Source organism: Panthera tigris, chromosome C2 (assembly GCF_018350195.1).
Source record: "Panthera tigris isolate Pti1 chromosome C2, P.tigris_Pti1_mat1.1, whole genome shotgun sequence".
In the NCBI taxonomy this organism is placed as follows: Eukaryota; Metazoa; Chordata; class Mammalia; order Carnivora; family Felidae; genus Panthera; species Panthera tigris.
In genome coordinates this window covers 4471145-4484282 of record NC_056668.1, presented here as the reverse complement: position 1 = coordinate 4484282, position 13138 = coordinate 4471145, and the positions used below count along the sequence as shown (strand labels likewise).

Here is a 13138-nt window from a genome sequence, read left to right as displayed (position 1 = left end):
CTCGACTGTGGCTGGTGAGCCGCTCTTCACGTGGCCGTGAGCGGAAGGCCTCAGTGCCTTACTTTGTGGACCTCTCCGTCGGTCCCTGGTGTCCTCAGGATGGGGCTGCCAGCCTCCCCCAGAGCGAGCCATGCAAGAGAAGGCAAGAGGCAGTCACGACACATTTACTGCTAGTCCCACACGGTCACTTCCGCCACATCTATCTTTAGACAGAAGTCCCTATGTCTGGTTCGCGCTCAAGGTTTCACCTTTCGGAGGGAAGAGTGTAGAAGAATTTGTGGGTGTATTTTAAGCCACTGCCGCGGTCACTGGCAAATATCAAGAAGGGTAAAGAAAGAGAACAGAATCCCTCTGTAACCCCACCATGAACGTGTCGGTATGTTTTCCTCCAGGCTTTCGGAAGGTGAATATCTATGCTACCTCTGTGTTTGATGGCCACACTAGTGGCCTCAGAGACCACTCCCCAGGCTTCTGTGAAGTGTTTTCTAAGCACCAGAGACATTTGGAGCCTCCTACCACTGCTTTTCCTCGGATGGGTCATTAATCTGAAGGCTGGCTTTCCCGTCTCTGCGCCTCCACAGCCCAGAACACCATAGCTGGCCTTGGAGTTAGCATCAGCCATGAGCTCATCAGGCTGGAGATCACCTCCCTGAGGTTCTGGATCTGACCCTCATTGATCTTCCCAGCATCACCAGTGTGGCCGTGGGAAACCAGCCCCAGGACATCAGACTGCAGGCAAGTCTTTCTAGAACTTGGGAATGGGCCAAGCTGAAGTTCGGGAGACTTCTAGGTCTTTCTAGAACTTGGGAGTGGGCCAAGCTGAAGTTCAGGAGACTTCTAGGTTTCTGCGGGCAGCAGCAGGGCTTCTGGTGTGCCTCCCCTGCCCTTGTGCTGAGTGGTTGGGGAGGAGACTGGGGTAGCAGTGCCCAGGGCACGGGGCAGAGCTATTAGGACACAGGTTAGAGGCTATCACTCCCCAACACTCTCCAGTGTGGTTCCATGTCCATCATCATTAAAGCTTCCAATGGCCAGGACGCCTGGGTGGCTCAGTCAGTTAAGCGTTTGACTCTTGATTTTGCCTCAGGTCATGATCTTGCGGTTGGTGAGTTCAAGCCCTGTGTCGGGCTCAGAGCTGACAGCAAGAGCCTGCTTGAGATTCTCTCTCTCCCTCTTTCTCTCTGCCCCTCCCCCACTTGTGCTCTCCGCCTCAAAATAAAGAAATTAACTTACAAATAAAAGCATCCAGCGGCTGATGTGCTCTGGCCCCACTCGCTCATTGGCCACACCCATCACTGTGCCCCATCCCTCATCCACTCCAGCCACACCTGAATCCTCAGTGGTCCTCGAACCTACCAGAAGGTCCTTGTACCTTCTCTTCCCTCTCTCTGAAACGTTCTCCCTGCCCAGCTTTGACGTGGCACGTTCTCTATTTCCCTCAAAGTTCTGACAAATGCCACCTTCTCCGGGATGCCCGATACCCTGGACCTGGTCCTTGTGTCTGTTGTCTACATTACCTCCTGGGGCACAAACCCCTGAGGGATAGTGCCTGTGTGCGTAATAGTGAATCTCCAGACCCTGGAATGGACCTAATGCCTATGAGTGCCCGTAATTGATGCATGACTAGAAGGTGATCTTTATGGGGTCTCTCTCTGCTGGCAGACATTCTGGGGAGCAGTTACCACTCCCCAAGACCCTGTCAAAATGCATGGGAAGATATGTGTTTCATACAGTGGTCTCTACCCCAAGCCTACTTCATCCCCAGGGACGTCGGCAATGGCAACGTCTGAGACATTTATGGTCGTTACAACCTGGGAAAGAAGGTTTGCTACTGGCATCCTGTGAGTGGAGACCAGAAATGGAGCTAGATTTTCTATAATGCACCCGATGGCCCCTGCCACAAAGAACCATCCATCCCAAATTGTCCATGGTGCTGAGGTGGAGAACGCTGGATGGTCTGTTCACTCACAGACATCAGACCGCGTGCTACGCATGGGGGTAGCAGGGGGAATAAAGACCAACGAGAAGATGCCTTTTAACTGAAGGACAGTTCACGTTAAAATTCACTTCCCGAAGTCGACTATAACTTTCCTCGGTGAAGTTTTCCCACGGTTAGGACTTAATTTGGCCTGTTTATATTTGTCGTCTTTATCTGGCCCCGGCACTTAATTGTTTATATGATGCTAGCTTGTGCTTATGTGATGCAAATTTCCTACTTGTGGCTATGCAGTATTATCTTCTGTGTGCAGCTTAACATAATTTTATGGGACATCATGAGAGCTAAAGCACGTGTCAATTGGAGCAACTATTTTATTTCATTATTTTTTAAAAATTTTTTAATGTTTATTTTTATTTGAGAAAGAGAGAGAGAGCACAAGTGGGGGAGGGCCAGAGAGAGGGAGACACAGAATCCGAGGCAGGCTCCAGGCTCCGAGCTGTCAGCATAGAGCCCGATGTGGGGCTCAAACTCATGAGCCGTGAGATCATGACCTGAGCCGAAGTCAGACGCTTCACTGACTGAGACCCCCCGGGCGCCCCTGTAGCAAACTATTTTTAAAAATATGTCCCTAGATGTCAGCCTTTCCTTGTTTGTATTGTCTGTGGGCAAAAACATGATTGAAATTTGGTGTGTGAGGCTTATCTGCTCATATCTCTCTCTGCAGATTCTAAGAAATTTTATTGGATTTCTCTAATTTGAGTGACCCCTTCCAAGAACAGACTCCAGAAAAAGTATTTAATATTAGGAATGAGCACATGTAGAGACATTTATTGACATCAGATCCTATCACAGCAGGCACAGAGCACCTGTGGCTTGGGGACCTCTGCGGGACTGCATGGGGACACTGAGATGGCACATGACATGTCACAAAGGCACCCCTGGGCTTTTGGGGCAAATACAACACGTACACAAACACTGTCATAGAAGGCACAATCTTAGAAGCATCACAGGAGAGATTTATAAAAGGAGAGGTCTCGTCTGGCTACAGGAGGCAGAGTCTTCGGGAAAGAAGAAATACCAGTGGTGGGTTAAAAAAAAAAAAAGTTTAACATTTATTTATTTTTGAGAGAGAGAGAGAGAGCCAGAAAGAGGGAGACAGAGAATTCAAAGCAGTTTTGGTGCAGGGACTTCCTGACGCTCAAACTCAAGAACCGTGAGATCATGACCTGAGCCAAAATCAAGAGTCAGAGGCTTGACCGACTGAGTCACCAGGCGCCCCACCAGTGGTGGGTTTTGAAGAAAAGTAGGAAATCAACAGAGAACATAGTAAAGGCAGATGGGCAGGCCTTCCTGTGGAAGGGATTGGCCAAGCCAACGCCCAGGAGTATGAAAACCAGGTCATGGTCTCAGTTACCGGTTTTCCACCATCACACCTGTCTGGCCGTATTGTTGGATGCCCAGAGATGTACTCTTCCTTTGTGTGCTTTTTTTCTTTTTTTTTTTTTTTTGTCATCAGATCAAGGCACTCATACATCCAGAGGCAACAGACCATCAACTTGGTGGTGGTCCCCTGTAACGTGGACATTGCCAGCACAGAGGCACTGAGCGTGGCTCGGGAGGTGGACCCCGATGGAGACAGGGCCAGAGGTAAGAAGAAAGAACCTAGCTTCCAGAAGACGGGTAAGAAGGGGGAGACTTCTTATATATTTAGAAGGTCCCTTAATGCAGCACCGTTAGAGACAAGAGCTCTTCCCAGGAGAAGCTCCATGGGCTCAGGATGCATTCACACCCTGTGGATGGGTATCTCCACTCACAGGGTTAGAGGCGTGGCCAGAATTTGGGGGTTCCTCACCCTTCTTCCTCTGCCCCTCATTTGCATTCACAAACCATACTGGATGGGGTGGGGGCGAGAACTACCTTATCTGCTATCCCACAATGGTCTGGAAAGGAGAAAATGACTGGCCCTTCAGATCTGCCTTGCTACAGGTAAAGTTCTTGGGACCCATTGGTGCATGGAAAGCACCTTTATAAGGTCTCAGCGAACATTCTACTGGGCCGATGTTGGAACAAGAGGGCCTGCAGAATGTATATTCAAGCAGAATTTGTAGGCAGCTGGGGTCTCCTAAATTTCTTAAAAAAAAAAAAAAAAAAAAAGTCACCCTGGAAGGCATTACAGGGAACTTGGTTTAAGAGCACACACTGTCTCGTTTGAGTCCTTGTTCTACCACTTTCTGGCTACATATCCTTGGGTAATATATTTAACCTCTCCTGGCCTCGGTCTCCTCATCCATGAAACGGTACTCCCAGTAAGTACCTATGTGCTGGCTTGTTGGAAGGATTCCATGAAGAAATACTGTACACAATGCTACTTAGGTCTGTGCGCATAGTATTTTCTCAACAAACGGTTGCTGCTATGTTTTTTAATTTGCAATATTACCATTCAACATCCCTTCTCCACCAACCATCCCACCTACCCGTCGAGTTGACCTTCCTGGAACTTTGCAGGTCATTTCCCTTGACTGAATGCACACTCGTCATATAACCGCCTTTCCCATTTCTTCCCACATAGATGCCTGGTTTTCCAGTAAGGACAGAAATAAACAGTAGGGGCAAACCCCTCAAGTATAACGTTTCACCACGCGCTGGACCACGCTTGCGGCCTGTTAGCTGTTGACTTCTCCAAGCATCACAAACGCACTGAGCCAGAGAGAACACTCAGGCTTTGGGTCATCAGTCATCATAGGTCAACCTTCTTTCTCTCCTCTCAATCCTAAGTCGTGAAGGGTGTTTTACTGATGGCCACAGTAGGTAATATCATCGGTCTGGGAGGGAGATCTATCTGGATATCAAAATCTTTGTAGAAGTGGGGTGGGGTGGGGCACTTGGGACTTAATGGACGAGTACAGAGTTTTAGGTCTGCAAGATGAAAAAAATTCTGGTGGGATGGTCACACAACAATGAGAGTACAATTTAAAGTCGCTACGGCGGTAACGTGTATGTGATGCCTATTTCACCACAATTTTTTAAAACGCACGTAAGTTTCAAAACCAGGGTAACTGAAGGTGGAGTGAAGGCAGGAGAATCATACTTTCATTAGCTGAATGATTCTCTTGTATGCATGAGTGATGTGTGTTTTACCACAATTTTTTTAATAGGAAGCTAAATGGATTATCTATACAGTACTTCCAAAAGGGTGAAAACGAACAAATTTGGTGACTAATAGAGTGGTGGTTTATATAATACCAAGTTACAAAAAGAGCTGTGAGTCAGTATATTTGCAAACTCTCCACCAGACTGGTTCCCCACCCGTCCATTGCTAACTGCACACTGTCTACACAGCCAGCTCCAGCTCGACTCCTGTCGCCACCATGGCACAGCGATGGCACTTGTTAGGGTCACCGGTGCCCTCCGTGCTGCCAAACATGTGGTCACTTCTCTGTCCCCATCTTTCTCGACCTCAGCCAACATGGCTGACCGTATTCCCTCCTTCCTGAAATCTTTCCTTCCTTTGCTGTAGCACACAGCCTGCTGGTTTCTGGCTCACCATTCTCCCTCGGTCTCCTCCTTCACTGGCCACTGGAGGTCACATTCTTAGTCTCCTGGTCTGGTTGCTTCTTCAGTTCTCTGATCCCTAAAGTCGGAAAGCCAAAACTTTGCTCTGAGATCCTCCCTCGTCAACACGTGCTCTTTAGGCAAGCTTATCAGGTGAGCTCATCTCTATCAGCTGGCAACTCCCAGATCTAAATTTGTGACCCTTCCCTTTCCCTAGACTTGACATTTCCAGTTGGATGTCTGTCAAAGGTCTCCAATCTCGTGCGACCAAAACATAGCTCCTGATACCCCACCCTGCCTCAGTCCTCCTCCCTCCCAAGGCTTCTCCTCCTATTCCCAGCACCACATCTGCCTGCCCAGTTCTAGAACTAAATCTAAGAGTCACACTTGATTCCTCCTTCCCCTGCTTCCATTTTTAATTCATCTGGAGTCCAGATGACTCTGTCCCCAAAACCAAAACCACATCTGTCCACCACGCTCCATCACCACGTAGGCCAGGCCCCCTTCCTCTCTTGCCTGGACTACTCAAGCATCCTCCTGCTGGCCTCCTGGCTCTCACCTTGCCCTAAGTACACCCTCCACTGACCTTTGAACAGGTAAATGAAGTCACGCCCTTCCTCTGCTTCTACCCTAATGCGTCCACGCCACGTACAAAACCCTAGGCTCCTTTCCTGGACGACAAACCCTCCTGTGACCTGGCTCCATCCGCCTCTGTGCGCATGGTTCCCTTCCACTCTGCCTTTCCCACCACCCTTCAGTGTAGCTGTGAGCCCGAGGGCCTGGAATGCTCTTTCTCCTTCCTCACAGGGCTGGGTGTGCAGATCTCAACCCATAACGCTACCCTCCCAGAGGCCTTCTGTCCACTCAGCCCAGCACCGCACCACCCACACCCACCTGCACTCATTTGCCGGCACATGACCGGATGTCACTTCTCTGCGTAACGCTTCTCAATAGCGTTACTCTCAAGGTATGTTTCTTTATTTCTCGCAAATCACAAGACTAATGTATCTGGCTTTTACCCGCTGGAAGGTGACGGGGTAGTCACACAACAGGGACTCTGCAGTCTGGTTCACTGCCGCTTCCTCAACTAAAGTAGCGTGCTTAATAAGCATCTTTCAATTCCATATGAATGTGCAAGGTATGCAGGAAGGAGTTAATTTAAAAAGAGAAAAAAAAACCCTAAAGCATCTAAAAACGGGTGACCGTTCCCTTCTCTGTGGCGCAATAGTTGGGATATTAGATGATGCTTAAAGCCCACTGCAGGGCTCGAACTCCCAAAGGGTGAGATCCTGACCTGAGCCGGGATCCGGAGTCTGTCGCTCAACCGACCGAGCCACCCAGGCACCCCCTAGCGTGAATTCTGATAGCAAGTCTCACTCTTTATTATCTCCCCACTTTTTCTCAGGATAAAGGACAGGGATGTAGGCATTCCTGAATGATTGCTGGCTCCCAGGAGGGGCTTCCCCAGGTTTGCTACCTCGTCTCCCACTGGAGGGTCCTCTCCTTTCCTTTGGGAAGTGCGGGCGTACATTCAGAGATGTGTCGGCTCTGTTAGTAACAAGAAGGACAACTTCTGCCAATAGGAAGGTAAAACAGAGAGACAGACATTCAGCTGCTTAGAGGCCAGGAAGGTTTCAGGAAATGATAGGCCAGATGGCCAGACTTAACCACAAATTAAAAACAAGGACGAAAATAGCAGAAGATGACGTTCGGTTCCCAACATAAACAAACAAACAAACAAACAGAAACATGCAGTGGCCATTTGATGCCCCAAGAATCGAAAGAAATACTCAGAATTCAAAGCTTTCGATCCAATCCAAGTGGGAGGGTATGTGGGGGCAGCGGGGAGACAGGGAGGCCGGGAGGACAATGTCAATGGAGGCACCCACAGGAGGAGGGCAGCGTGATTCTGTGACAGGAGACACCTGAGAGGGGCACCGACCTTCTGCACAGCAGGGACCGAGCCCTTGCGGGCAATCCGGTGGGCGTCGGTCAGTAATGATGATGCGCGCTGCCTGGTGTCTGGAACCCAGCAGGTGCCCGGGAATGTTTGTTCGATAAATCCCACAAGGCAATTAATGAATTGCATAGCGAAAGAACAATAAACACGCAGATAAGAGGGGTGGCGATGGAATGCACCGAGAGGGTGTCAGGCGCGGGGCCATCGCAACAGAAGGCTTCTCTGGTCCTGGCCAAAGAAGGATCCCAGAGCCTCACAGCCTTCAAGTATATTTGAGGAGAAAACGGAACATTCCACTGCCTTTCGCTAACCATCTCACAGGAATCCCGACCAAAGCAGATGTAGCGGGCAAGGCACCGAAAAGTTGTCGTGAGTGTGGTGTAGAATATCACGTCCCGTCTTGAGAAGGGTTACGGGATAGCGACGTGTGGAGCCGGCAGGAGATCAGATCACGAACAAGCTGACGTTGGCGGAGGCAACGAAGGAAGAAATGTTCTTCCAGACACATCGGTATTTCAGGTGACATTCTTCAGGACGGTCCTAGAACAGAACTCCGTGGGAGCCAGCCCTGCCTTCCGGAACCGGCCAAGGTAAGGTTACCAAGTGATAGAGATAAAATTATACAAGTTTTATAGTCACACCAGGTCTGGGGTGGGGCCCAAGAATTTATGTTTCTATCAAGTTCCCAGTTGAGGCCAATGTTACTGGTGCAGGGACCACACTTTGAAAACCACCACTCAAGGTCTTTGGGAAAGTCAAGTCTTGGATGAGCAAATGCATTGAAGTGGTCGGTCATCGTGCGTCTGGTTGTAAATCCTGAGGGCCCAGGTGCTGGGGACTCACCGCTGACGTGAGAAGCATTCAGAGTGGTGTCGGAAAAATGAGCCCCAGCGATCCTCCCTGAGTTCACGTAAATAACAAATACTCTGCAGCCAGACTGCCTGGTGTGTGGCCTTGGGCAAGCCATGTAACCTCTCTGGGCCTTTACCATCAATCGTTTTCTGATGAAATACATTCACATTTGTAAAGCCCTTAGAATTGTGCCGTCACTTAGAAAACAGCATGTACATTTTTTAAAATTTAATTTTATTGGGGTAAGAACACTTAACATGGGGTCTACCCTCTTAACAAAAATTGTTTAATATTTATTTATTTTGGGAGACAGAGTGCAAGCAGGGGAGGGGCAGAGAGAGACAGAGATACAGAATCTGAGGCAGTCACAGAACCCGACGTGGGGCTCGAACCCACAAAGCGCAGGATCATGACCTGGGCTGAAGTCAGACGCTTAACCGGCTGGGCCACCCAGGCGCCCCTTAACAAATTTTTAAGTGCGCAATACAGTCTTGTTAACTACAGGCACGATGTCGTATGGCCACGTCTAGACCTATTCATCTTGCATAACTGAAATGTCACACCTGTTGATTAGCAACTGCCTGTTTCCCCTCCCCCAACATCTGGCAACCCTCATTCTACCCCCTGGTTCGGTGAGTTTGGCTTGTTTAAATGGCTCGCGTAAGTGGGATCGTCCAGTCTTCGTCCTTCTGTAGCTGGCTTATTTCACTCAGCCCAACGTCCTCGAGGTCCATCGATGCTGTCACATGCTGCAGAATCTCCTTCTTTGTAAAAGCCCAATCCTATTCCTTTGTGTGTATTTTCTTTATCCATTCATCCACCTGTGGGCACTTAGGTTGTTTCCACATCTTCTGATCGGGCCAGCATCCTCAAAGGAGTGCTAATATCTCTTTGAGATCCTGATTTAAACTACTTTGGACAAATACCCAGAAGTGGGATTGCCGGATCACACGGTTGCTCCATATTTCAATTTTTTGAGGAACATCTCTATGGCTTTCCACGGCGGCTGCATTATTTGGCATTGCCACCGACAGTGTACAGGGGTTCTAATTTTCCCACGTCCTTGCTCACACTTGTGTGGTTTGTTTTAAATGTTGATATTTATTTATTTTTGAGAGAGGGTCAGGGGCAGAGGGAGCGCGAGAGAGAATCCCAGGCCGGCTCCACACCGTCAGCACAGAGCCCAGCGTAGGGCTCGATCCCACGAACCATGAGGTCGTGACCCATCGGCCATTTGTATGTCTTCTTTGAAGAAATCTCTATTCAAGTATTGGGCCCAGTTTTGATTAGGTTTTTAGGATTTTATTGTTGTCATCATTGTTAAATTGTGGGAGCTCTTTAAGTATTTTGGGAACTAGCCCCTTATCAGTTATATGGTTTGCACATATCTTCTCCCATTCTGTAGGTTGCTTTTGCCTTTGTTCGTTGTCTCCAGGGCTGTGGAGAAGCTTTTCCACTTCCACTAAGCTGTAGTCCAGCTTATCTGTTTTTGCTTTGGTGGCCAGTGCTTTTGGTATCATACCCATGAAATAATTTCTAAGACCAATATCGTGAAGATTTCAGCCTATGTTTTCTTCTAGGAGTTTTACCATCTCAGGTCTTGCATTCAAGCCTTTAATCAATTTTCAGCTGGCTTTTGTGTATAGTGTAAGTTGCATTCTTTTGCATGTAGATCTCCAGTTTTCCATCATCATTTGGTGAAGAGACTATCCTTTCCCCGTGGTATATTCTTGGACCTACCCCCCCCCCCCGCCCCCACCCCGCCATCAAAAACCAGCTAACTGCATGTGTGTGGGTTTATTTCTGGGCTCACTGTTCTGATCCATTGGTCTGAATGTCCACCTTTATATAGTACCATAGTGTTTTAATTACTGTAGATTTGTCCAATCTGTTTGAAATCAAGAAGTATAATGCCTTCAGCTTTAGTCTTCTTTATCAAGATTGATTTGGCTATTTGGAGGTAATTCTGTATTACAAGAAATAAAATACTAGTTTGGGCAAGTCACATAACCTCTACGAAGTTAAGTTTGTTTTGTTTTCCTGTAGATAAAACAGGTGACATACCTCATGAATTTATTGGGATGGTAAAGAGAAAATAAATTTCGCCTTCCTAACACCATGCTTGCTTAGGTTTGGGCTCACTCTGTAATTAGCAACTGTCGCCCTAATGCACTACCTGGCTTTTCTGAAGGCATGTGTCATCCTGGGGAGGTGAGCTTACCGACCCCCTTATAAAGCCCAGAATTGGCAAAATGATCACTCACATAGGTTGTTGGCCTTAGAAATAAAATAGTTATTTCTCCAGCAAAAATGAATTTATTTGGGAATGACAGAGAATTGCAATTTGGGGGGTAAAAAGCCATGGCAAAACCATAGGCAAGTCCCACAAACAAAGGAGAAGAATTTTATTTTATACAGAAGAAGGAGAAAGTTGGGTTGTTTTGAACTCAGTCCATCGGAGAAAAGCACGCGTTCAGGGTGCTGACGGCTTTTCCCTGGCTGAGCTGCAGGGGGTGGTTGGTCGCTTGTAGGGGATGCCGTGCACGTCTCTTCCTGTTGGGGCCTACAGTTGATGATTCCTGTTGAGGAGTCCTCTGCCGGGTCTGTAAGGGACACTTCTTGGACAGTGGTATGGAGGGAGAGCTCCCCCTTCTGGCTTCCCGACTCCCTTGCAGCAAGGTTTCCCTGAGCATTAACACCAGGGTCCCTCGTGAATGCCCTTGTGCTCCGTCTTGTTTCCGAGCTCTCCTGGGAGGAAGGAAAGGCCACGGTGCCCCGTCTGGCAGGAAGACTTACCCATGGGCTCACGTTGCCTTGTCAGTGTGAGTCGACGGGTTGAGTTTCAATGGGTTGAGTTGCAAGTAGCAAAAGTTACAGCCTACCCAAGGCACTCCGTCCTGAGGTGGTTGAGACACCCCACTGAGCTGCCCACACAAGCCAAGAAACAAGCACGTTCTGGAAACCAAATCGCTCGTGGCCAGGGGCTCACAGGGGAGCTTCCGAAACTGGAAGTAACAACTGCCTAATGTCGAAACAAAGAGCCGATCAATCTGGGAAGCAAGAAGGGAAGGAAGAAAACTATAAACCATTTAGGAGGGCAAAAGGAATGAACACTGACTCAGCAAATGTATCCTTTTAACAGGTTCACACTTTGTCGACCTTGACAGTGAAACAGCCAGTTATTTTCCCAGCCTGTCAGACAAAAGCAACGAATTCTTCTGAGCCAGGAAACACGTACTCCCAAGAACATTGAGTTGGAAGAAAGAAGCCAGTGGTTCTCCAACTGCAATGTGCACAAGAATCACCTGGGGGCGCCTGGGCGGCTCAGTCGGTTAAGCATCAGCTTGGGCTCCGGTTATGATCTGAGTTCGAGCCCCGCGTCGGGCTCTGTGCTGACAGCTCGGAGCCTGGAGCCTGTTTCGGATTCTGTGTCTCCCTCTCTCTCTGCTCCTCCCCTGCTTGTGCTCTGTCTCTGTCACTCAAAAATTAGTAAACATTGAAAAAATTAAAAAAAAAGAATCACCTGGAAAGTTTATTTAAATTCAGATTCCTGGGTCCCAATCCAAGTTTCTGGGTCAATAAATCAGGGGGATGAGGGGGCAATGAGTTTGCCCCTCTAACTTCCCAGGTGATCCAGGGAACATACCTTGAGGAGCCCCAACTCTAGTGGGATTCCCCTCGGTTCACAGAAGAGGGCTTCGAAAGACGTATCCCTGTCTAAAAGACACAACCTTGTCAAACTGACAAAAACCTTGGTGTTTTGCAAAAAGACGTTGCATTTTGATAGCCGTTTTTGATAGTACATTTCACAATGTTTAAATCGTCTACATTCAAACTTTAATTTTACATTTGTGATATTTTAAGTTAATTTTTAAAAATTCATAACGATTATGATAATGATGATTTGAAGGATCAGGAAACAATTTCATACATTTCTGACTATAGATTCAAACTGCCCCTCCCCCCCTCCAAAGCACCTGTGAGACCTTATGACTTCCTGGTGTCATCCAAAGTCATCCGCATTTTACGAGGCCTCGGTATGCTAATCCACAAACTGCCTCTAGACCCCAACACACTCCTCCCGCCTGGCTCGGGGACCTCATTCGCCGAGGCAGAAGCTGGGCCCGCTGGGCACTCAGGCATCTGTGTCCACCTGCACGGGCTGCGGAGGCGGTGAGCTGGGTGTGCCCTGGGACCCTCCGCCACTGACTCGCTCCGTGACGGTATCTGGCCATTAGCCTCTCTGAGCCTTAGATTCCTCTCTTGTAAAACAGAGAAGCAACCAAGCCACGTGCTTTGTCCTGCAGTTGGGGGGGGGGGTCGCTTAACTGAGATGTGGAGGGTGCTTGGCCCAAAGACAACCCTCTGTGGTGCCTCTCTGTGTCCTTCCTTCTCCTCCCATTCATTATCATCGCCATCGTTGATTGGTTAGGACTGTACCCCGCCTGCCACCAATATCCAGGCCACATCCCCTACCAAAGCGCCGTTTATCAGTTTATAACACTCAAATGATCACTGACAGAGCATTTTCGTAAAGAAAGCTTATGTTATTTTCAAGTGTACTTGTTCTCTAAATACAAAGCGCGAAGCCAAACCCAAGCCCGGCCGCTTCTTGGCACTTCCCCACTCCAGTGACATAACAAAACTGCACACCAGGTCATTTGAGCTGTATTGCATGCAAAGCCATCCTTGGGCTCTTTAACAGGTGTCCATCTTAAACTTAAACATTTTTTTACAAATGTTTGTTTATTTTGAGACAGAGAGAGAGAAGGTGGAGAGGAGGGAGAGAGAGAGAGAGGGAGAAAGAGAATCCCAAGCAGGCCCCACACTGTCAGTGC

The 13138-nt window shown here is 48.4% G+C and overlaps 1 protein-coding gene across 1 annotated transcript; it reads left to right on the top strand.

Moving 5' to 3' along the window:
- Positions 1-532: 532 nt before the first annotated feature.
- LOC102956399 (interferon-induced GTP-binding protein Mx2) lies at positions 533-11637 on the top strand. Its single transcript, XM_042956619.1, is given in 9 exon segments — positions 533-536; positions 582-644; positions 647-739; positions 862-871; positions 3459-3583; positions 7770-7803; positions 7805-7883; positions 7885-8038; positions 11443-11637. Coding segments are annotated over 8 exon segments (495 nt in total). The 3' UTR covers positions 7972-8038; positions 11443-11637.
- Positions 11638-13138: the final 1501 nt, after the last annotated feature.